We start from the raw sequence: 23,379 nt of genomic DNA on the forward strand, positions 1-23,379 counted from the left end.
GGTCTATTCTTGAGGAGATTCAAATTCGTGATCTCCCTCCCCTTACCTGCAATGCCAAGGTTAGTGAATTCATCAGGGATGGTGAGTGGTCTCTCACAAACGTCAGCTCCAATTCTCTCAGAAACATTTTCATGGCAATAAAGGAGGTGAAGACTCCTAATGTCCAAACTGAGGATCTAGGATCCTTCTCTACCACTATAGCTTGGGAGGACATTAGAAGAGACTCTCCGTCCGTGCATTGGAACTCTTTGATTTGGCGCAAAGACCTTCCTCCTAGAGTTTCAACCTTTGGATGGCGCCTAGCTCATGAAAGGCTTCCTACGGATGAGGTTATAAAAAAAAAGGGAATTTTTCTTGCTTCTAGGTGCAATCTCTGTGAACTGGACAAGGAAAGCATGGAGCATATTTTCCTTCATTGTCTGTTCTCGATGGATATATGGGAGAAATTCACAAATTGCTCTGGAATTATATGGACTAAGCACATGTCGATTGAATGCTTATTTCAGTGGTGGAAGAGAAAGGCAAGATCTGTCAATTTAAAGAACCCTTGGCTAAGAGGGCTTCCCATCATTGCTACCTAGATCTGGAGGGAAAGAAATGGAAGACGATATAAAGGAAAAATGAGGAATGGGGTCTATACCTTTGAATACATTTTCCAGGATCTCTCTCTCTCTATTTAGGGAACACTAGGGTGAAGTGAAACCTATTCCTGATATAATATGTTGCAGAAAATTGGGGCTGCCGATTGATAATCCAAAGTTCTTTCCGCCGCTTGAAGTGCATTGGGATAAGCCTCCGAATCATTGGATCAAAATTAATGTTGATGGTAGTTCATTGGGCCAGGCCATGCAGGAGCAGGGGGTATTGCCCGTGATAGTGATGGTCAAGTATGCAATGCTTTTAGCATTTTTTTGGGCTTCAAGAAAATTTATGAAGCTGAATTTGACGTTGTTATGGAAGGGATCCTATTAGCCAAGAACATGAACGCAAGGGGTTTGTGGGTCGAGTCCGACTCGCAAGAGTGGTGTTTGCGACCCAGAAGCAACATATCCCGTGGTTTGCTCTCCAAAAATGGTTGTTTATCCTTCCTTTTCTAGAATCCATTCCATGAAAAATCACCCACTGCTTCCGTGAGGCGAATACAGTGGCAAATTTTTTGGCGAAGAAGGCAGCTAAGTCGGGAGTGACTACTCGATTTCATTTCCTAGTCATGTTATAGATGATTTAGAGAATGATCCTTTGGGCAGGCATAGATTCCGTTTCCACTAGTGCTTTACCTGCTTTCTCTGCTGATGACAATGCCGAAGGTGGAGATTGCAAGTGGCCTTAGTGGTTCCGTGCCTGCTTGTTTTATTGTTTCCTATTGGATGTAATTTCCTTTCCCATTTTTTTTAATCTAATCATCATCTAGCAAAAAAAAAAAAAAAAAACAGTGAAGTTTGAAAATTCATGCATAGGCGGCGACCCTCTGACCCATTATCTCACTCACGTCATACCTTGCGTACGCTTTCATTCTTTCAACTCACGTCCAGGGATCCAATAAATCTGTTCCGATCTGGTTCGGCTCATGTCGGCGATTTATTATTATTATTATTATTATTATTATACCTTTGGTCTTTGCCGATACACTGATTCAGTATTAGTTTGGGCAGGGTTCGATGCCAATCCGATCCGGCCATTTCTACCGATCTGACACGGATTCCTTGTTCCTTGCTCATGTCATGCATGGCTTCTACTTCAATTCTGTAATCAAACTTCTTCCCTTTCCATCATAATATAAATAGTATGAACTACTCACCTGAGGTACATCTGTGAAAGTTTTAATACACAGAGTTCAGTGGAGCACTTATTCATCATCATCCAAAATGCCAGAAACCAACACAGATTCTGCAACAAAGAAGTAATTTAAGCTCTCTTTTTTTTCTGGTTTTTCTTCTATATCTTATGTAACACATATAAGGTTTCAACCAATTGATCTAAAATAATTCTACTGCTCTGTTTTGCAGATTGGTAGTTGTTACAGGAGCCAATAAGGGGATTGGATTGGAGATATGTCGCCAGTTAGCCACTATTGGCTTTACAGTGGTGTTGACAGCTAGAGATGAGAAGAGGGGTGTTGAAGCTGTGGAGAAGCTCAAAGAGGTCTGGACTCTCTCATGTGGTTTTCCATCAGCTTGATGTGATGGACCCCTCTAGTATTGCTTCCTTGGCTGATTTCATCAAAACCCAATTTGGAAAGCTTGATATCTTGGTAACATTTGGAACATAATCAATATATTTGATCAATAAAACTCACTTGTAGAAATCCTGCATCTTCATTTACTTTCTAGACTAATGTAGGCTGAAACACATTGCAGGTGAACAATGCAGGAATTATGGGAATTGAAATAGATGATGAAGCTAAAAGAGTCTGGATGACAATAGATGGTCCTGTAAGTCTCTGCTTTACAATCAATATTGATCTTCTGCAATTAAAACATCTGAAGTAATTTCCCCAAGTGTGATCTTCTACACTTATAACATACTTATAGTTTTCTATTAAATTAAATCGACCGTTTATATGCTTGATGATTTTAATTTCCAAATCAAACTCATGATTTGTAATAAATTGTTCCTAAAATTATCTTGGCATTTTAGAGTTCAATTGTACTCTAGAGAGAGACTAATGAGATTTTCCATCTGTGTCACGATAGTATCTTAGCTAACAAAGGACTAAATTCACTGCCCAAAAAGTAATTGAAGAAGAATAAATGAATTGTTTTTACTGACGCAGCCCGAGGTTGGGTACCCAAATACAGGGAACTGGTAAGACAGACCCATGAAATGGCTGAAGAATGTGTGCAAACAAACTACTACGGAGCCAAAAGAGTGACTGAAGCACTTCTTCCCCTCCTTCAGCTATCTGATTTGCCAAGAATTGTTAATGTTTCATCATCTGGAGGGAAGTTACAGGTATAGAATGCAAATTCTTGTTGAGAATTTGGTTTATTAATGGAATTTCAATTTCTCTAATATATTTTCCATTCAGTTCAAAAAAAAACTTTGTATTGAGATATTAGAGTTTTACTAACATAACCTAGAGGATATGGAATTTTTTCTTTCTTCCTAAATGTTAAGACCTGGGTTTGCAACATTTTCATGGTTCCAAGATCCACAAGGGAATCTTCCTGAGCTCAAACAAAAAGCTTGAGCATTGACTTTGGCATGATCCTTACAGTGGATTGTCTGATCCTGTCAATGAATAGATTTTCATGTACCAATCTGGATTAAGTTTCGGCACATTCACAATCAAACTTACACTATTCCTTGAGACATACCCATTTTCACCTGTTAAAAATGCATCACCCGGCTGGGAGTCTTGCACACTCAATAAATTCTTTTCCATACTATTGGGGTTTAGCTACATATGATTCTGTTTTCCTATAACCCTCCTCCCTAGAAAAGAAATATTGATGATATGGATACTAAATCTATTTTAGTTGATCTCAAAGGAATGTTCTGTTGCAGAATGTCACCGACACGTGGGCCAAAGAAGTGGTAAGCAATGAGGATGGCCTCACAGAAGAAAGAGTGGACGATGTGTTGAACAAGTTTCTAAAGGATTTCAAGGAAAGCCAAGGCTGGCCTGCCTACAGAATGTCCAAAGCAGCTATGAATGCCTACACAAGGATTATGGCAAGGAAGTTCCCCAAATTTCGGATAAATTGTGTCTGCCCTGGTCACATCAAAACTGACATTAGCTACAACACTGGGATCTATACTGTTGAAGAAGGTGCAGCAGGTCCTGTGAAGTTGGCTTTGTTGCCTGATGATGGCCCTTCAGGCCTTTTCTTTTTTCAGAAGGAAGTATCGACCTTTTAATCACACATGACCATAGTTCATCTTCATGAGAGAGAAGAGAGCTGTAGTTACCTTGTTGCTGTACACCTCTTTGTTCCTTCTCTGTATTTAGCATCTTACTTCTTATAAGAAAATAAAGTAAGCTACCATTGGTAATAGAACAATATAATTTTGAGTTTCATTAGTTATTTATATTTGATTAGTTTGAATATAGAAAAACAAAAAATAAGATTATGTTTCTTGGCTAGATTAGTTTAGAAGTTGTGAATCTCCATGTAGATTATATAATCATTATCCAAATCATCTTTATTTCCTCGAATATGCTCTAATTTCAATTATTTTCCCTTGATTTAGAAACTCATAGCATAAATTTTCCTTCTGGCCTATTCTTTTTCCAGAAGGAAGTTTTAACCTTTTTAATGGGAACTGGTCATAGTCTCATAGATCATCTGCCTTCAGAAATAAAGCTGGAATATCCTGGTTTCTTTCACACAACTCTTTGCTCCTATGTATTGAGCATCCCTCTTCAAATAAGGAAATAAAGTACAGAGTTCTATTAGAAAAAAAAAAAACAAAGAGCATCCCAGTGCACGAGGCTCCCGCTACTGCAGCATCTGGGAGGGGCAAAGTAGAGAATTCTATGTGGACCCTAAATTCTGGTCAGTTAAATTGTTTTCATTTTCTCAAATTTACTTACAAAATGGGAAGTTAGAGAGTACAGATAGTAGGGCATTTAATTTTGGCACTATAGGAACAGTTAGATCATCCTAGTACGAAGTTGGAGAGTACAGTTTTATTTTGGCTCTGTTTGGTTGCAAGGGGAATTTAAAGGAAGGGAAGTGGAATTTTTTTAAAGCAATGAAACATTTTATATGTAATTGTTATTTTTTATATGGCAAAGGATTTTGGATACAAAGTAAAGCGAAACTTAATATCCAAATATGGAATGATTACAAACATATTTTTTCTATGTACGAAAATTTCACTTCCCTTCCCTTTTAATTCCCCCTGCAACCAAACGTAACAAAGATGAAAATAGGAAAATTCTGATATACTTGACTATTAGAAGGCAGCATGGGATGGTCCTTTTTTTTTGGGTGTGAATAACAAGCATGATATTGTTCAAACTTTTGACATTAACTTTGATTAAGAATTCCAAGAGTGTATGAAAATATTAGAGGATGATACTAAAAATTTCATCTCTGATGTTTGGAGCCTTCATACACCCATGGAGCCCATTGGTCCTCTATCAAATTCTCTACCTAAACCCTCAATTGTTGAGCCCCCTAAGCTTGATTTGAAAGAATTGCCCTCTAACTTAAGGTATGCCTTCTTAGGAGAAAATCAAACTCTACCAGTTATTATCGCCTCAGATTTAACTTCAAGTCAAGAGGAAGAGTTGATCAAAGTTTTAAAAGAAAACAAGGAAGCCTTAAGTTGGACCATGGCAGACATTATAGAAATTTGTCCCTCAATCGTTCAACATCATATTCACCTCATGAAGGATTCAAAACTTTCTATGGAATCACAAAGAAGGGCTAACCCTATGATACAAGAAGCTATCAAGAAAGAGATCCTAAAGTGCTTGGATCATGGTATCATCTACTCTATTTCTGATAGCGAGTGAATAAGTTCAGTGTATGTAGTGCCAAAGAAGTTAGGGATCACAATATTCTAAAATACTGAAAATGAGTTGATCCCTACCCGTGTCCAAACAGGATGGCGTGTGTGTATTGACTACAGGAAGTTAAATACGGTAACTTGGAAAGACCACTTGCCTTTGTCTTTCATTGATCAAATGTTAGAGCGGTTAGCCGGACATGAGTACTATTGTTTCCTTGATGGTTATTCCGATTATAACCAGATTTTCATTGCCTTAGATGACCAACACAAGACCACCTTTACATGCACCTATGGAACCTTTGCTTATCGAAGTATATCTTTTGGGCTTTATAATGCCACTGCCACGTTCCAAAGATGCATGGTGAGTATTTTCTCTGATATGGTGGAGCATTTTTTAGAAGTATTTATGGATGATTTTTCTATTCATGGCTCCTCATTTTCTAATTGTTTGCATCATCTTTCTTTAGTACTCAAACGATTCAAAGTGACTAATTTATTCCTTAATTGGAAAAAATGTCATTTCATGGTCACACAGGGCATAGTGTTGGGTCATGTCATTTCCAAAGAAGGGATCAAGGTCGATAGAGCTAAGGTGGACTTAATTTCTAATTTACCATCTCCCAAGTCAGTTAAGGACGTTCGTTCCTTCTTAGGTCATAGAGGGTTCTATCATCGGTTCATCAAGAACTTCAGTCACATGATTAGACTTCTCACCAATCTTTTGACTAAAGAGTAACCCTTCGAATTTTCTAGCGAATGCCTATGTTCTTTGAGCAATTAAAGAAGATATTGACTACAACCCCCATTATTCAAGCTCCCTTATGGACTGAGCCCTTTGAATTAATGTGTGATACATCTGATTTTGCTATAGGGGCAGTCTTAGGCCAGAGAGTTGATAAACTTCCTTGTGTTATCTATTATACCAGTAGAACTCTCAATGATGCACAACTGAACTACACCACAACTGAAAAAGAATTTTTAGCTGTTGTATTTGCATTAGAAAAGTTTCATGCATATCTGATAGATTCTCATATAATTATTTACATTGACCATGCAGCTATTAAATACCTTATTTAGAAAAAGGATGCCAAAGCACGTCTTATCAGATGGGTTTTGCTTTTGCAGGAATTTGACTTGGAAATTAAGGATATAAAAGGTAGTGAAAATTTGGTTCCAGACCATTTGTCCCGGTTATTCAATTCTTTGACCATGAATACTCTAGTTAATAAGTATTTTCCCGATGAGCAACTCTTTGCAGCATCTAGTGAACCTTGGTTTGCAGATATTGTAAATTTTTTAGTTACAAACAAGACTCCGGATCATTGTTCTTTCCAAGAGAAGTACCATTTTCACTCACAAGTTAAGTATTTCTTTTGCGATGATCCTTATCTTTTTAAATCATGCCCTGACCAAATTATCCGAAGATGTATCCCTGATCATGACCACCATTCTATTCTTTCCTTTTGTCATGATCAGGCTTGTGGTGGCCATTTTGGGCCTACTAAGACTGCAGCCAAAGTATTGCAATGTGGATTTTATTGGCTCAATCTCTTCAAAGATGCCTTAGCTTATTGTAAGGCTTGTCCTTCTTGTCAGTCCTTCGGAAAAATCAGTAGAAGGAACATGATGCCTTTCAATCTAATCCTCGTGGTTGAGGTTTTTTATGTTTGGGGAATAGATTTTATGGGCCCTTTCCCTAAGTCATGTGGATATGAATATATTATGTTGGCTGTGGTCTATGTGTCCAAATGGATTGAGGCTCGTGCTTGTAAGACCAATGATCATAAGGTGGTCATTCAATTCTTAAGGAAAAATATTTTTTCCCGATTTGGTACCCCTAGAGCTATCATTAGTGATAGGGGAAAACACTTTTGTAATAAACCTTTTGAGGCTTTAGTGAAGAAGTATGGGATTACCCACAAGTTGGCTATCCCATACCACCCCCAAACCAGTGGGCAAGTAGAAGTGTCCAACAGACAGATCAAGCAAATTCTAAAGAAGACAGTTAACCCAAATTGAAAGGATTGGTCTAACCATCTGTTGGATGCTTTGTGGGCGTATAGGACTACTTACAAGACCATACTTGGTCAATCCCTATACCGTTTGGTATACGGGAAAGCTTGCCACCTTCCTATTGAGTTAGAACATCGTGCCTTTTGGGCGATTAAGAAATTTAATTTTGATCTCTCTACTGCAGGAGCTCATAGAGATCTCCAACTATCTGAGTTAGAGGAATTACGAAATGATTCCTATGATAATGCAAAAAAATTCAAGAAAAATACTAAAGCTTTTCATGATAGGCACCTTGTTAAGAAATCTTTTATGCCTGGTGATAAAGTTTTGTTGTACAATTCTAGATTGCATATTTTTCTAGGAAAACTTCGTTCTTTGTGGGAAGGTCCTTACCTTGTGTAAACAGTATTCCCCCATGGTGCCGTAGAGGTTATGAATCCATCCACTCAAAAAAAATTTAAAGTTAATGGGCACCGTTTGAAGCCATTCCTTGAGTTGCCTTCAATGCATGATGCAGAGGTCATGATTCTCCATGACCCTCTTTATGATGATATTTGATCCCATTTGATAATTTCCTCTCCTTTGTCCTTCTTGTTCTATTGTCTTATCATTTTTTTTCTTTTTCTGCACTAAGGACATTGCACAATTTTAAGTATGGGGGAGGGTTTGACTCTTTAGAACTTGAGGTTACTTTTAAGAGTTTTCCGATGCTTTATACACACCCTACAAAAACAAAAAACAAAAAACAAAAAAAGAAATTGAGATCTAGGACCCATCTTGGTACTATAATCCCTATTGGGAGGATGGTAATGAATACATGTCTTGAAGTGGGACCTCACTTAAATGATTTAAAAATACTTGTCTTAAGGTGTAGGACCATTTGTTAGTTGGTGTCCTTATTCTTAGGTTAGGAGTTGAGACCATATTCTTGGCATGGTATAAAAATATATGATATGGATATGCAAAGAAAGTGAAAATTGGTCAAAAGTAGAAAATAAGTATAGAATTTCTAAGAACTAGACAGAATACTGCGCCTCATGAAGCGGGGTGTTTTGATCGAACCTCTTAGGAAGGAACACTTCCGAAAAGAACTCAGCATCACTGTCTTTGTTAGCATATGCATAAAGTGAAGCTACTTAGTAACTTGGGTTTCTGGTGTTTGCTCCACCATGTTATTCAGGCCAAATGTAGTGGAGTAGAATAAGTTCTCTACTAAAAAAAAAAAAGATATCATTATGCCTTGTTGTTTATGATTGGTTAACGCTCTAGAACCCTAGTTCATGGTCCCTACATTACAATGTGGTTTACCTTAGGATTGGTCATGCTTTAGAAGATACAAGGGTCGTCTCTATTTGAGATGTGTGATTATTCCTAAATCTAGATAGAGTATTAAAGTTCAAGTGTGGGGGTTCCTCGGTTGATGTGCTCTAATTGAAAGAGGGTGTGTGATTTGTAGTTATTGGAAACTTTAAAAGGTAATTTTTCAAATTAATTTGAATTTTGGGTGTATATTCACTGCAAACACCCATGAGACACAACTCGTCCACTAGGGTAACTTAGGGGTTTAAAGGCTTGTTGTATATGCTAAATACAACCGTGATTCCTACGAAAGTGAGTTAGGCTTTTTTTTCTTTCGTTTCTTTATTTATTTGTCTTGCTCGAGGACGAGCAGAAGTCAAGTATGAGGGAATTTGATGAGCACAATAATGTATGAAATCTTAAGGATATAAGTGTACATTTTGCCTCACTTTGGATAGTACTACTTTTTTTTTTTTCAGTTTCCAAGTCTACAAGAGAAAGTTCTTAAAGTGAATCAAGAACCAGTCCAAAGGTGAGACCCACTCATTGATACCACATCCTCTCTCCTATAAAATCCTGAAGATTATTCTCTGTCCTTACCACCTCACAAGATCTTAAAGATGCTATGCAGAGATTCCTTTCTGATTTAATCAAGATTGCAAGATATTGGTTAATATTGCAAGGAAGGAATAGAATTTGTTAATTTTGGAAACAGATTCTCCCTTTCTTCACACTATCTCAGAGAATGAGGATTTTTACCAAGATTTAATTTTATTTTATTTTCTTTCTTTTCTTAAAGAAGACTTGTAGAAGGAAGGAGGCAAGACAAAAGCCCTATAAAAGCCCTTTCCTCCCCCCTCCTATTGATTATTATTCCCCTTAGTTTATTTTCTAGTTTATGCTTATTTTCTTCTCTCTCTCTCTCTCTCTCTCTCTCTCTCTCTCTCTCTCTCTCTCTCTCTCTCTCTCTCTCTCTCTCTCTCTCTCTAGTTTTAGTTCTTCTTTATTTTTGCTTTAATCACTTTTGTAATAGTTTTTTATGTCAATTAATGCAAGCACTCTTTTATTCTTATTCAGCCTTTTATGTTTATCATTTATGCAATTGAGTTGTAACTTTTAAAGTTATAGTTCTAGGCTTAGATCTAAGTAACAAGATCACGAGCCGTGGAGCAATTGTTTTTTTCAAGTTCAATTTTTTTTTTTTTTAAGATTTGTTTTCTTTGGTACTAGAAATTTCAGATTTGGTTTATTCCAGATCTGGTTTTTAGTACTGGTAGTATCTCAAATCACCCAAGCTTTCAAGTTCAAGCATTGATTCAAGTAAGTAGGTTCCTTGAGTAATCTTCTCTCCCCCCTCTCATTCTCTCTTCTGACTACCCTTTCTTTCTTAATTTAGGATTTTAATTTCAGTCGTTACATTATTACTATCCCTTTCCCCCAAGGTTCATGGCTACTGTATGTGTTGGTTTTGCCCCTCCTAGCCATAGAACTATCAATTTATTGTTTTTATTTTAATTGTCTTCCTTTCCCTAAAGCCAAGTAGAGTAACCCTTGTAAGAGTGACTCTCTGATCAAGTAGGGAAGCTCATATTATGATGCATCCCTCGGGCTAAGTAGAGAAACCTACTTGTGATTCTCTCTCTAGCTTTATCCCCTTTCTTTTATTTTATTTTTATTTCAGTATTTTTTTCCTTTATTGTTTTTAATTTTAATTGTGTGGGTTGTTTATTTCCAGTTATTTATTTATTTAATTTTAATTGTGTGGCTTGTGTTTTTAAATTCTTAGATGACGAATGGTTAGGACGTTATTTTAGATACATATGTTTAGGACGGTAATTAGAGTTAGATCACTACCATTAATTAGTTCACTTTCGTATTATTAAAAGAAAAATAAAATAAAGTGGTTGCTCTCCCTATGTTTGACCTGTAGCTACACTAATCCGTACGCTTGCGGTTACATTTAAAATCTCAAACATGTATATCGTAATCTTAAGAGAAGACATTGAAATGTTTCCCAAAACAAAAAGAAAATACATTGAAATATTATATATAAAAAAAAAAAAAAAAGACGTTGAAATGTTACCAAGAAAAAGAAATATTCAATACCTTGAAATGTCACCAAAAAAGAAAGAGAGAAAGAAAAGAACTTGAAATGACCACACCTTATACTGCTAGACATGTGGGGTTGTATGAAAAGTGAAGGGGAATATGAACTGATGGAAGTGAAGCAAGGATGAGTGGAGGAAGACCACCACCCCTAACATAACCTCTGGTAAATTGCTTTGGGTGGCTCTTTTGCCTTATTTTTGTTCCTTGTTTACTACTTTTCTCTCCTTCATCCTTTTGGAGTTTCTTTTTTGTCTATAAGGAGACTTAGAAAGTGAAGCAAGGAAGGATGAGTGGTGTCAGCTTACGTTGCTACAAGTGAAAGTAAGAGAAGTTGAGGAGGGAGACTGAAGATTCTACACTCTCTGGCTAGGAGGACATTATTGATGAAATATATGATAGTTTGGCCTAATTCTAATCTATAGATTCAGGAGATGGGTTCTCTACTCTTGCCATGAGTGTTTAACCTTGATAATTAATAAATATTTCATTAAAAAAAAAAATTCCCCACTTGACAAATTACAATTTCATTCTTTTTGTAAGGTGTAGATGATAATTCCCATTTTTTTTAAGTACAAGATTTTTTCAGAATATATATACTGGGTCTAGTGGTTCCTGTTCAGTGGTTCTTAACTAGTCTATCAGTTTTGGAACCTTTGGGAGAAGCAGACCAGAACTAGCCCGGATCAATAAATTAATCGGTTCCCATGTGAGGACGGGTGGGGGATAGACCCACCAGACCCTCTCTAACTCCTATGTTAAATGGGGTGTAGATTCCACTTGATTGGCCTTCATTATGTAGGGTGGCACACCACATGGGTAGAACAGAATCTGGACCATATCCGAGTTTGGATCCACTATCCACATGATGATGGGTGGGAAAGAGAACGAATCAGGTTCACGTATGAGAATGTTCTTGTATACTCCTGGTCCGTGAATTTAAAATCTATTAAATGAAAAGAAAGAAGGTGGATTTTAAATCCACAGACCAAGAGCATACGAAAACATTCTCGTACGTAAACCTGATCTGCTCTCAAGATCTCACACCCTCCCTCCATGGGTGTGAGACCCATCTGATTCTGTGTCAGATGGCTGTGGAGATTCCACTTGATTAGCCCTCACATCATGTAAGGTGGCACCCCACATGGGTAGAGAATCCAGACTATACCCACCATAATAAGGTTGCTAGAATTATGTTTCCCATTCAACGTTCGAACTTTGAAAGTTAGTTTGATAATGATACGTGCGTGTGTGATCACTAGAAACGCTTCCAATGCTTGTGTGATCTATTTATATATCTAGCACACATTTCAATCTCGATCTTCTTAAGCAAAATTTGATATACTACTACTACGTTCTACTTCTTCACACTTTCATGGCGAATTGCAAATCAGTGAAGGTGCTTCACCAGTGCAAAGTTGCTCCACCGCCAGGTTCTGTTGCTGCCGCGTTGGCTGATATCCCTCTTACCTTCTTTGATCAAGTCTGGTTACCACTGCCACCCCCACAATGCCTCTACTTCTATGACTACCCTTACACACTAACCCTAATCACTCACTCTCATTCCACAAATCAAACTCTCACTCTCTTGCACTCTTGTCCATTTCTACCCCCTAGCTGGAAAATTTTCATGGCCTCAGGATTCCTATAAGCCCATAATCCGTTACCTCGATGGTGACTCAGTATCATTAACCATAGCTGAGTCCGACGCCGACTTCAGCTCTCTCTCCGGCGACCATGCAAGAGATGTAAATGAATCACACCCACTTGTTCCATACTTGCAAGCTTCTGGACCAGTTGTTCCTGTGGTGGCAATACAAATCACTGTTTTCCCAAATTTCGGTATCTCTATTGGAATTACAAAAAACCATTCAGTCATCGACGGCAGAGCTATTAGCCACTTCATGAAGACATGGGCTGACTTCCAAGTTAGGAGATGCAACTGAATCTGTATCAACTCTGTCAACCCCATTCATGGACAGGACTGTGATCAAGGACCCCAATGGCCTCGAAAAAGATATACTTGAACGAGTTAGAGAGATTCATGGACACAGATAGAAGCTTAAGAGTGAAGGACATCGAACTTCAAGCAGACATGCTTCGAGCTACATTGTGCTGAATCCAACTGACCTTAGGAGACTCAAGGATTGGGTCTTGGATCGATGCAACATAGATGGAAGACCAGAACCAACCCACCTATCAACATATGTGGTGACTTGTGCTTTCTCCTGGGTTTGCTTGCTTAAAGCAGAAGAAGCAGCAGCAGGAGCTGAGCTTAATCCTAAGAATAATAATATGATTCGCACTCGAACTAGCTTTGGGTTTAGTGTTGATTGCAGGGATCGGATGGAGATGGATCCTCCTATCCCGGGAACGTACTATGCGAATTGTGTTAGACCTGTTGTGGTGACTACAGAAACAAGCAATTTGCTTAAAGAAGATGGAGTTGTGGTGGCATCACAGTTGATAGGAGAGGCAATTCATCACACTGGACAAATTAAAGGACTTTTGAAAGGTTTAGAAAATGGGGTTTCAGGTTTGTTAGAGATGGATTCTGATCAGAAGGGATTTTCAGCAGCTGGATCACCTCGGTTCTGATTTTATGAGTTGGATTTTGGATGGGGGAGGCCCAAGAAGGTGGAATTTGTATCAAAGGATAGAACAGGAGCAATATTTTTGAAAGAGAGCTGTAATTTAGATGGTGGAGTTGAGATTGATTTGGCTCTCAATATGAAGCAAATGGATGCCTTTGCTTCAGTGTTTGTCAATGGGTTTAAGGCTCTTTGATTTATCTAAAGTTATCTTAATGGTCAATAAGTTCAAATCCATTTCAGAATCTCTATGTTTAGTGAGAAGTTAATATCGTGGCATAATAATATACAAATTATGATTACATAATGATTTATCTTTTTGTAATGTGTCTGTCTTTCTTTTCAAATTCAAAAAATTTTGAATTATTTTTTTCTTGACATCCAAACATAGCTTACAAGAAAAGGAAACATTAGAGGCATTTATAGGATATGATTTTACTAGAGAGAGAATGGGCTATGAAGGGAAGCTGGGAAGGTGAGAGAAGGGTTATGCTCATTTTCTGATAATCTACTTTAAAATTTGATGTTGATCAGGTAGATAGACTCTATTTTGTCTACTTCATGATTTTGCCGCTCAACATGAGCACTAATGGGACTGAATATAATTATTACTGTAAACTACAGTCTTTTAAACAATGGGGGTAATTTATAGCACCATTATTAGAGAGACACCCCATGTATAATACCAAATTATACTCAAACACCTTGTCGTTAGTTGCTATTATGAAATATACCTTATAAGCAGATGTCAGCTACTGTACATATCTTTAAATACCAAAATGCCCTTTGCAATAGGTGAAGTACCTAATATACCCATCTAACCCTTCTTCCACAAGTCCTTCTTCTCCTCCTCTCAACCTTAAACCCTGTTCTCCTTTTTTTCGCTAAAGAAGAGAAATATCTGTTACTATTCGCAGGGGGGAAAATGCGCCACAACCTGAATGTTTGCCGATATCCGGCGATGTCAAAAGAGAGGGAAAAAAAAACCAGTGGCCGTGCACCATAGCTGCAGGCAATCTGAAGAGCCAACCTCAATGTCAGTAGCCTCCCCAATAATTGCAGAAGTGGGGAAGTACTGCCCTGTTGTAACCGTAACTAAGCGTATCAGCTTCAATTTCAGAGTATACAATAGAGCCCATTAATCCTTCTAGTGAAGGGTAAAGCTTACTTGGCTCATTTCAAGTGATCCTGCCCTAGTTTAGACAGAGACGTGTTATACAATTTCTATTCAGAAATCAAACTCTAGACTTCCCAAGTGGAAATCTCATTCTCACCAGACCTGAGAATTGAAACAAATCAACAAAACTTTTAGTTGTCTGGATTCTCATGATCCAAATTGAACTTCTGAATCAGGGATTATGTCACAATCAAAATATTACTAGTTTAGGGCAAAATAGTGGCAGCACACACACGCGTCCTGGATCTTGGCTTTCACATTATCAATGGTGTCCGAGCTCTCAACCGCCATGGTTATGGTCTTGCTGGTAAGGGTCTTCACGAAGATTTGCATGCCACCTCTCAACCGAAGCACCAAGGGGAGAGTGGACTCCTTTTAGATGTTGTAGTCGGCGAGGGTACGGCCATCCTCGAGCTGTTTACCAGCGAAGATCAAAAGAGATCAAACGCGGTTGTTTTGGAGGTAGAGATGATGAGGGATTTGGGTAAAAATATGTGTTTTAATCAATAGGGTATAACTGTCATTTTAACTCTTCACTTAACAGTGACTGACGGCAAGGGGTCTAAGTATAATTTGGTATTATATAGGAGGTGTCTCTCTAATAGTGACATTCTCTAAGGGGTGGCACTGTAAATTACCCTTAAACAAGTTGATTGTCGACATGACTTAATTTAGAGTCATTAGTAGAACTGAGATTTTTTGATTGAAATCACTCATTAATTTTTGGGCCTACTAAAATCTTGTCTGATATTTTTCTTATGGTGGTTAATCTTAGGGGATTCAATTTTTTCTCTTTATGGTATCAGGGAATCATCTTTAAATGAATAGACAGGCAAGATGTTGCTTGAAATTAATGAGTAAGCAAGGCATGCTAGGTGAGTGGTTCCTATCATATTGAAACTCTTTGGTTTTAGAGCTGTTTGAGGCCCACCATAATTTGGACAATCCTGTAGCAGCTGCTAGCATGATGGGGCTTCAGGTTGCTTAGATATTATACTTTCTCTGCATCTTTGTGTTGATATGGAGAAAGTTCAAAAAATGCTTTCTGAAATTTTTTGTGCTTAGTGTGAAGCCTCCACATCTTCTGAAGCCGCTGCAAAGTTGCAGCGAGCATCCAGCAGTTGGGAATCCCTTGGGGTATATGTTCGGATGTTCCCAGCAGCTGGATGCTCACTGCAACATTACTTGTGTGAACATTTTATGTACTAACTCTGCAGATGCCATTTCTTTCTGGTATGGTTGATGGCCGCTTGGTTCACAAATATGCTGCTTCAACATTGAGGCAACATCAGGATGATATGTATTATCTTACAAAGTTTATTTTTAGATCTTTAAGTCTCAAGAACCTTTCTTACCAACCACACAAAATAAAAAGACCTTATCATCCCATCAGAAGGGAGGATCAAGGAGGAATTTGATTTCATCCTGCTATGGGTTACGGCCGGCATTGATTGACTAACCCAATCGTAGTCCTTGAAACCATGATAGTAATAGTATTCACCAGCTAAAAGTATGAGCACCGACCCTATATTGCAATGTTTCATACTTAGAAGTTATGTTAAAAACCTTTCCTATTACTGATGCAGAGAGAGCAACCAATGATATGTGGCTCAGGATTCCTTAGTTGCATCTAGAAGCAAATTATTATTATTATTTTTTTTTTAATTGAGAAAAGGAAATTTCATTAATTGATGTAGTTGAGAACATTAATCATTGGGCATGTATCTAGAATTCTAAATTTCATTAATTGATGTAGTTGAGAACATTAATCATTGATCATGTATCTAGAATTCTAACTTTCCTATGCAGCAATGTGCTTAAGTAATAGTACACATTCGTTTGATAGCTTGATAAAAATATTGATTTGAGAGAGTGATTTATAAACATCCAAAAAAGGGGGATTAATTGCGCTCTAAGACCACGAACAAATGTTATTATCTTGAATCAAGTTGTTCAATTCCTCCGCATCACTCTAAACTTGTGTCACATTCGAACCCTTCATCATTGGATTTCTTCAGACTGTAAAGAATGCTTCTGGACACTACATCAATGTTGTCTCTAATCATCAGATAATCTGCACAAACTGAGATAAATTTTCCTTTAAATATTACTCCACGAGCCCATCTAGAGTAATTTTGAGATCTATTAGAAACAGTTGTACAAATCAAAATAGGGAAATCATGAAAAGAGGGGGTGATATAATAGAAAATGTTTCATTGGGTTGCATTAAAATATATAGGATCAATGTGGAAAGAATTGACAGAAAATACAAGAAATCAAATAGCTCTTGGAATAGTGGTCAGATAAAGCTGAAATTTTGGTCCAACTATAGAGGGTTGACAGATCTATCAATTGATGTATAAATTTGATAATAGATGAAACCTACTTGCTTAATTTTCCAGATCCAAGCAACTACTAAGAAAATGCAGGCAGAAACTGATCATCAACACTGACAAACTGAGTTATTATTATGTCAATGAAATAAAGATCATCAGATTCTAAGATTAAAATCAGCAATCACTGTTAAGTTTGCCAGATCAATATGCTCTGAAAGAGAGATTAAGAAGAAAACAGTAGATAGAATAAGAAAGGATGAGGACTGGTAGCAGATGATAACAGACTGTAACAGAACTAAAGGGGGGGGGGGGGACCTGATTGCCTATGCAGCTTCTAAAACCTGATTACCTATGCAGCTTCTAAAAATTTATAAATTGACTCATAGACTCTCAATCAGAATCTGAAACTGAATAAAATAATCAAACTCAGAAGAACTCCTAATCGAACTCAAATATTTAGTTACTGAAACTAAACTCCTGATAAGAACTTGATCAACAGCCACTAAATACCAATTTAAATTAAGAAAGATATACAATATTAACCCAAAAATTACAACCTAATGACCCTTCTACCCTTTCTGAACTCAATGATCTGATTTAGGCATGGATTTCTTCAGCCTAGGCTTCCAAACTGGCTACTATTTATCCAGACAGGCTACTGCACCTGCACCAACCAAATATAATGAAGTAACACAGCAGACCATTGGGCAGAGTAGTATGCAAGAAAACTACTATGGTGCCAAAGGAGTGAGTCAAGAACCGCCCTACTTCAGATATTTGATTTAGCAAGAATTGTTGATGTTTCATTATCTGCTGGGCAACTGCAGGTAGAGTACAAACCCCACATTTCCAAGAAGTTTCTATGCATTCCTAAGAGCTCATTTAATTTGGATGGTATTGGTAAACTGCATTTAGGTACAGAAAGCTGTTCCATTCTTTCCTTGGACAAGTTTTGCTTTCTTTAGTCCATATTCTTCTTAATATAATTAATTTTCTAGCCCAATTGATTTGATTAGAAAAGATAGAAATAGAGAGTTTTTAAAACATGAACAGAGGAAAAAGGAATTGTTGCTGTGTTGAATGAAAAAACTGAAGCAAATAATCGATCCCAATTTCCCAACCCTAAAGTTCGCAGGGAATTGGGAAAATTGAAGGTGAAGAAATTGAAAAAGGATAAAAAAAAAAAAAAAAAAAAAAAAAAGAGAAAAGAAAAGAAAAGAAAAACATTTTTCAACTTGTACTGTTTACGCCAGGGCCAGCAGTCTCTCTGTACGATCAAATTTATATTGTGGTGTGAGACTGTCTTTCTGTTTGGTAGTCCCTTGTCTCACATGCCAAATCAACTATTGGGATCTGTCCTATGTGGGCTGGACTCTGGTGCTGGGCTTAGTAAAGGGAGTCTTAATAGAGGATCTCCAATTCCGCTAAAGTTCTCCTCCTTAAAGTTGGCAAGCTTGGGTTTTTATGTTGAATGTCTCCATAATTATCATCATAGTTAGGGAAACGTTTTTCTTCACCACACGACCTAAGGCTCCAGAGACCTCCCCCTCCCCCTAATTGAATGGCCTAAAATGGATCACATTCTCGTTCACCGTAGCCTTAGTGAAACTTGATCTTTATAACTAACTAAAGGTGTCTAGCTACATACTGCCTGTGAAAGTCATGTAGAGAGCTTTTTAAATTGTCTTTTCAATGGTCTGAACAATTTTCAAAGAATTATTAAAAATATAGAAAAATTAAATTGGTTTGAAATTTTTTGGGCAAGAGATCGATGGATGCCTAGTTGACCATACACCAACATGGGAGCCAATGAGAACACGTGCAGTGGCATTAGTGCATTAAACTACCTTACCTAGTAAGTATAACTTCCAATTTGCTACACATTGATCACCTTGGTCATAGGAACTAGACACCAAAATGGGTTGATGACCAATCCAAGTCTGATGATTATCCCACTTAAATCTATTTTCTTCTTATAAAAAATAAAAAATAAACACTAATCCATTTGTAGGTAGCAAAAAAAATATGACCTCAAGCCACTACTTTTCCAAATTTTAATGCCAAATTCTTCCATGTGACAAAATTAGGAGCTGTTACCCATTTTACTTCATGAATAAACCATGAAAGGTCCATTCTAGAAGGGAGACTATTTATTGTGGAGTGTTTAATATTGTTATATTGCACTCATAAATAATGTGTTGGTATTCATAAACGAAAAGAAAAGAGTAAGAAAAAAAAAAAAAAAGGGAAAAAGGTTACCTAAATATTGCACATAGCTTGTCATCATATGTGATTTTTTTTTTTTTTCTGGGATAATAATGTGATACGTCTTTAGCTTAATTTTTAAGGAAAAAGGGAAGTTGTCTGGTTTCATGGCTCTTGTGTCCAAACATGCACAAGGACATGAAAAATTACCACCCCACCCCTTGATGAGAAATTAAAAATCATATTCATGTTGATGATCCCGTGTGAATTCTCATTGATGGTACTAATGCAGGAGCCATACGACGGACAAAGATCTCTTGCCTTTTCTTTAAAGAAAAAAAAAGCCTTTGTTTAGTCAAATTGAAGTCAAGGCAAATTACATTTTATGAATTTCCAAATCAACAATAACAACAATCAAAGCATTATCCCAACTTAATGGGGTTGGCTGCACAAAGGTTCCAAACAAGAACGAATGCAAGGAACCAAGCAAAAAGATTGACTAGTTATGGCTGATTATAATAAAGTGTCGATTGTCTACTTCAAGCACCACTATAGATCAGTCATAGGCTCATTACGACAAACTATAATAAGGTACCGTCTATTTGATGTACCAATATAGATTGGCCGAGCCAAATTACATCCACCATCAAAACAATCCACCACCCAACATACTTATATGAAATGAGGAATGAGAAAAAGAATTCTTGACAGCCATTAAAGGAACGAAGTTGCATTCTTGAGTTTCTAAATCAAGGGGAGATAATTGAAATTATAGTATATTCTAGAAAATAAAGATGATTGAATGATATATAATCTACATGGATATTCACAAATTTTGAAACTAATCTAGCTAAGAAACCTAATGTAATTTCAATAACAAATGAAACTCAAAATTATATTGTTCTATTAACAATTGTAACTTAGTTTATTTACTTATTAGAAGTAAGATGGTCAGAAGGAACAAAGAGGTGTACAGAAACAAGAAGTACTCTCACATCAGGGGGAAAAAAAAAAAAGGGTAAACTCCAACTCTTTCTCTCTTGAAGATGAACCATGGCCATGCATGATTAAAAGTTCGATACTTCCTTCTGAAAAAAGAAAAGGCCAGAAGGGCCATCATCAGGCAACAAAGCCAACTTCACAGGACCTGCTGCACCTTCTTCAACAGTACAGACCCCAGTGTTGTAGTTAATGTCAGTTTTGACATAACCAGGGCAGACACAATTTATGCGAAATTTGGGTAACATCCTAGCCAGAATTCTTGTGTAGGCATTCATAGCTGCTTTGGACATTGTATATGCAGGCCAGCCATGGGTTTCCTTGAAATCCTTTAGAAACTTGTTCAACACATCGTCCACTCTTTCTTCTGTGAGGCCATCCTCATCGCTTAGCACTTCTTTGGCCCATGTGTCGGTGACATACTGCAACAGAGCATTCTTTTAAGACCAATTAAAATAGATCATAAATAGTGAAACCCAAATAGTTAGGGAAAGGATTTATTGAGTGTGTAGAAATTCCAGAGGGTTGGTGCATTTTTAACAGGTGAAGTGGTTACTACTTACTAGTGTAAGTTTGATTGATCTGTGCTAAAACTTAATCCAGATTGGTACATGAAAATCAGACAATCCACTGTAAGGATCATGCCAAAGTCAAAGGGTCAAGCTCTCTCTTTGAGCCCAGGAAGATTCCCTTGTGGATCTTGGAACCATGAAAATATTGCAAACCCAGATACTAACATTTAGAAAGAATGAAAATTCCATATCCTCTAGGAAAGGTTATGCTAGTAATACTCTTATATCTCAATACAAAGTTTATTTGAACTGAATCGAAAACATATTAGAGAAATTGAAATTCCATTACTAAACCAAAAGGGATAGCTTCTCTATACCTGTAGCTTCCCTCCAGATGATGAAACATTAACAATTCTTGGTGAATCAGATAGCTGAAGGAGGGGAAGAAGTGCTTCAGTCACTCTTTTGGCACCATAGTAGTTTGCTTGCACACATTCTTCAGCCATTTCAGGGGTCTCTCTTGCTAGTTCCCTGTATTTGATAAACCTAACTTCGGGCTGCATCAATAAAAACGGTTCAGACTTTTTCATTTTATTTCATCTAAGATCACCATTGAAGTCTCATATAAATAGTCGATTTAATTTAATAGAAAACTAGAAGTATGTCTTAGCATCAAACTTTGTGAAATAACTTCAAACATCTGAAGTGCAGAAGGTAATATATAAAAGCCAAGTTCTTATGGTAAAGCAGAGACTTAACAGGATCATCTACTGCCATCAAGACTCTGTAAGCATCATCATCTAATTTAATTCCATTAATTCCTGCGTTGTTCACCTGCAATTAATGAGTTTCAACCTACATCAGTCGAGAAATTTAATCAAGCTACAGGATTTCTGCGACTGAGTTCCAAATGTTACCAAGATATCAAGCTTTCCAAACTGTTTGATGAAATCAGCCAGGGAAGCAACACTAGCAGGGTCCATCACATCAAGTTGATGAAAAACCACATTAGAGAGTCCAGACCCTTTGAGCTTCTCCACAGCTTCAACACCCCTCTTCTCATCTCTAGCTGTCAACACCACTATAAAGCCAATTGTGGCTAACTGGTGACATATCTCCAATCCAATCCCTTTATTGGCTCCTGTAACGACTACCAATCTGCAAAACAGAGCAGTAGAATTATTTTAGATCATTTGGTTGAAACCCTAATGGGTTACACAAGATTTAAGAAAGAAGAGCTAAAATTACTTCTTTGCTGCAGAATCTATGTTGGTGTCTGGCATTTTGGATGATGAGTGAGTGCTCTATCCGGATGAAGTCGAGTATTATCCTTTCATATTTTATAAATTAATTTACGACACCACCCCTGAAGAATGTCATTACTATACGAACATCCCTTCTGTTTCACTAAATTAGACTCAGACTCCTACCGTAAGTCATGATTAAAAAATATACCCTATATGCTGATGTCAGCATTAATATTTTATTTTAAATACCAAAATACTCTCATTAAATATAAAATACCTAAAATACCCTTATAATAGTTCCTATTACTTTCACCCAAATCCATAGATATAGGTTTGGTCCCATTCCATGACCACATTCCACTGGCGATCATTCAGAGCAGCAGCGACAGACGGCAACTAGGAGAAACCCCTTTGTGCTTGAATCGTGAGGGTGGTCTGGAGGTGCCATCGTCGAGGGTGGTCTGGGAGCAGGTAACGATGAAGTAGCCGGCCAAGAAGCTTAGGATTCAGTCCAACATCACTGGAGCATTTGGGTTTTGGGTGGGCAAATGAAGGGAGATCTCCGAAGGAGAGACCTGTGCCCTAGCACCGGCCTCAGCGATGATCTCCAGAAGGTCGAGGTGGCGGCAGATTTCAACACCATGGGCAGCACCGAGAAGCTAGCCTATTGCATCACATACAAAAGAACGAATAAAACCTGAATGCACAACAATACTTAGACACCGAACTCAACCAATCTCATCCGACCACCGAAAACTCTTACAAGTTCCAATTAACGCTACTCTCGACAAAAAAAATCTCTCCGAATCAGCGAATTGTAGCAAAATCAGGGTGAATCAGATTATGACACCCTAGCAAATCCCCAGAAAAAGCCTAGTATTTGTGCAAGAAGTGAGATCTCGTGGAAGTTCAGTTGAGATGAAAATTTGATGCGCAAACATTCTCAGATCGAATGGGTGGATGCTTTCGATGAGAGCTTCAACAACACGACTGAGTCTTGAGAGAGAGAAGGAGAAGAAATATTCAAAGGAGGAAAAGAGAACAATCGGGGAAGAAGTTAGAAGAGAGAGACATGAGAGAAGCGGGGGAAGAAAGTTATTTTGTACAGAAAATCTTTGGGATGACATTCTTCAGAATGATAATTCTTAATTTTTGAAGTTGTTGGTTTCACTAGGATGATCTTCATAAGTGAGTATCATATTTTTCATGAATAATTATATTACAAATGATGTATTCCAAATCTGAGTTTACCTCAATACTTAAACTCAATTTGAGCAACATTTTTATCATCTAGTATAAAAAGAGAAAGCAGAAAGACGTTCTCTACGGAAGCTAATATCTCAACCCGTGAGAAACATGTACTAGCCTTAAGGCAACCAAACGACTTTCAGAAAGAAACATAATTCAGAAGAATATCTATCAAAAGATTAA

At 37.4% G+C, this 23,379-nt stretch overlaps 1 protein-coding gene and 1 pseudogene across 2 annotated transcripts; one reads left to right on the forward strand and one right to left on the reverse strand.

The window, feature by feature from the left end:
- Window positions 1-1,700: 1,700 nt before the first annotated feature.
- Window positions 1,701-4,228, forward strand: LOC122088732 (annotated as a pseudogene).
- Window positions 4,229-20,071: 15,843 nt separating this feature from the next.
- LOC122088728 (salutaridine reductase-like) lies at window positions 20,072-22,033 on the reverse strand. Of its 2 annotated transcripts, none has more exons than XM_042658051.1 (5): window positions 21,950-22,033; window positions 21,619-21,859; window positions 21,461-21,535; window positions 21,079-21,258; window positions 20,072-20,626 (listed from the first exon to the last, which is right to left on the reverse strand). In XM_042658051.1, the coding sequence occupies exons 1-5, from the start codon at window positions 21,982-21,984 to the stop codon at window positions 20,258-20,260; spliced, it is 900 nt and encodes a 299-aa protein (XP_042513985.1). In that variant the 5' UTR covers window positions 21,985-22,033; the 3' UTR covers window positions 20,072-20,257. The 2 variants fall into 2 exon arrangements, with proteins under 2 accessions (XP_042513985.1, XP_042513986.1); XM_042658052.1 differs by having other exon boundaries at window positions 20,072-20,611; window positions 21,950-22,032.
- Between the last annotated feature and the right edge of the window lie 1,346 nt (window positions 22,034-23,379).

This window comes from Macadamia integrifolia, chromosome 9 (genome assembly GCF_013358625.1).
Source record: "Macadamia integrifolia cultivar HAES 741 chromosome 9, SCU_Mint_v3, whole genome shotgun sequence".
In the NCBI taxonomy this organism is placed as follows: Eukaryota; Viridiplantae; Streptophyta; class Magnoliopsida; order Proteales; family Proteaceae; genus Macadamia; species Macadamia integrifolia.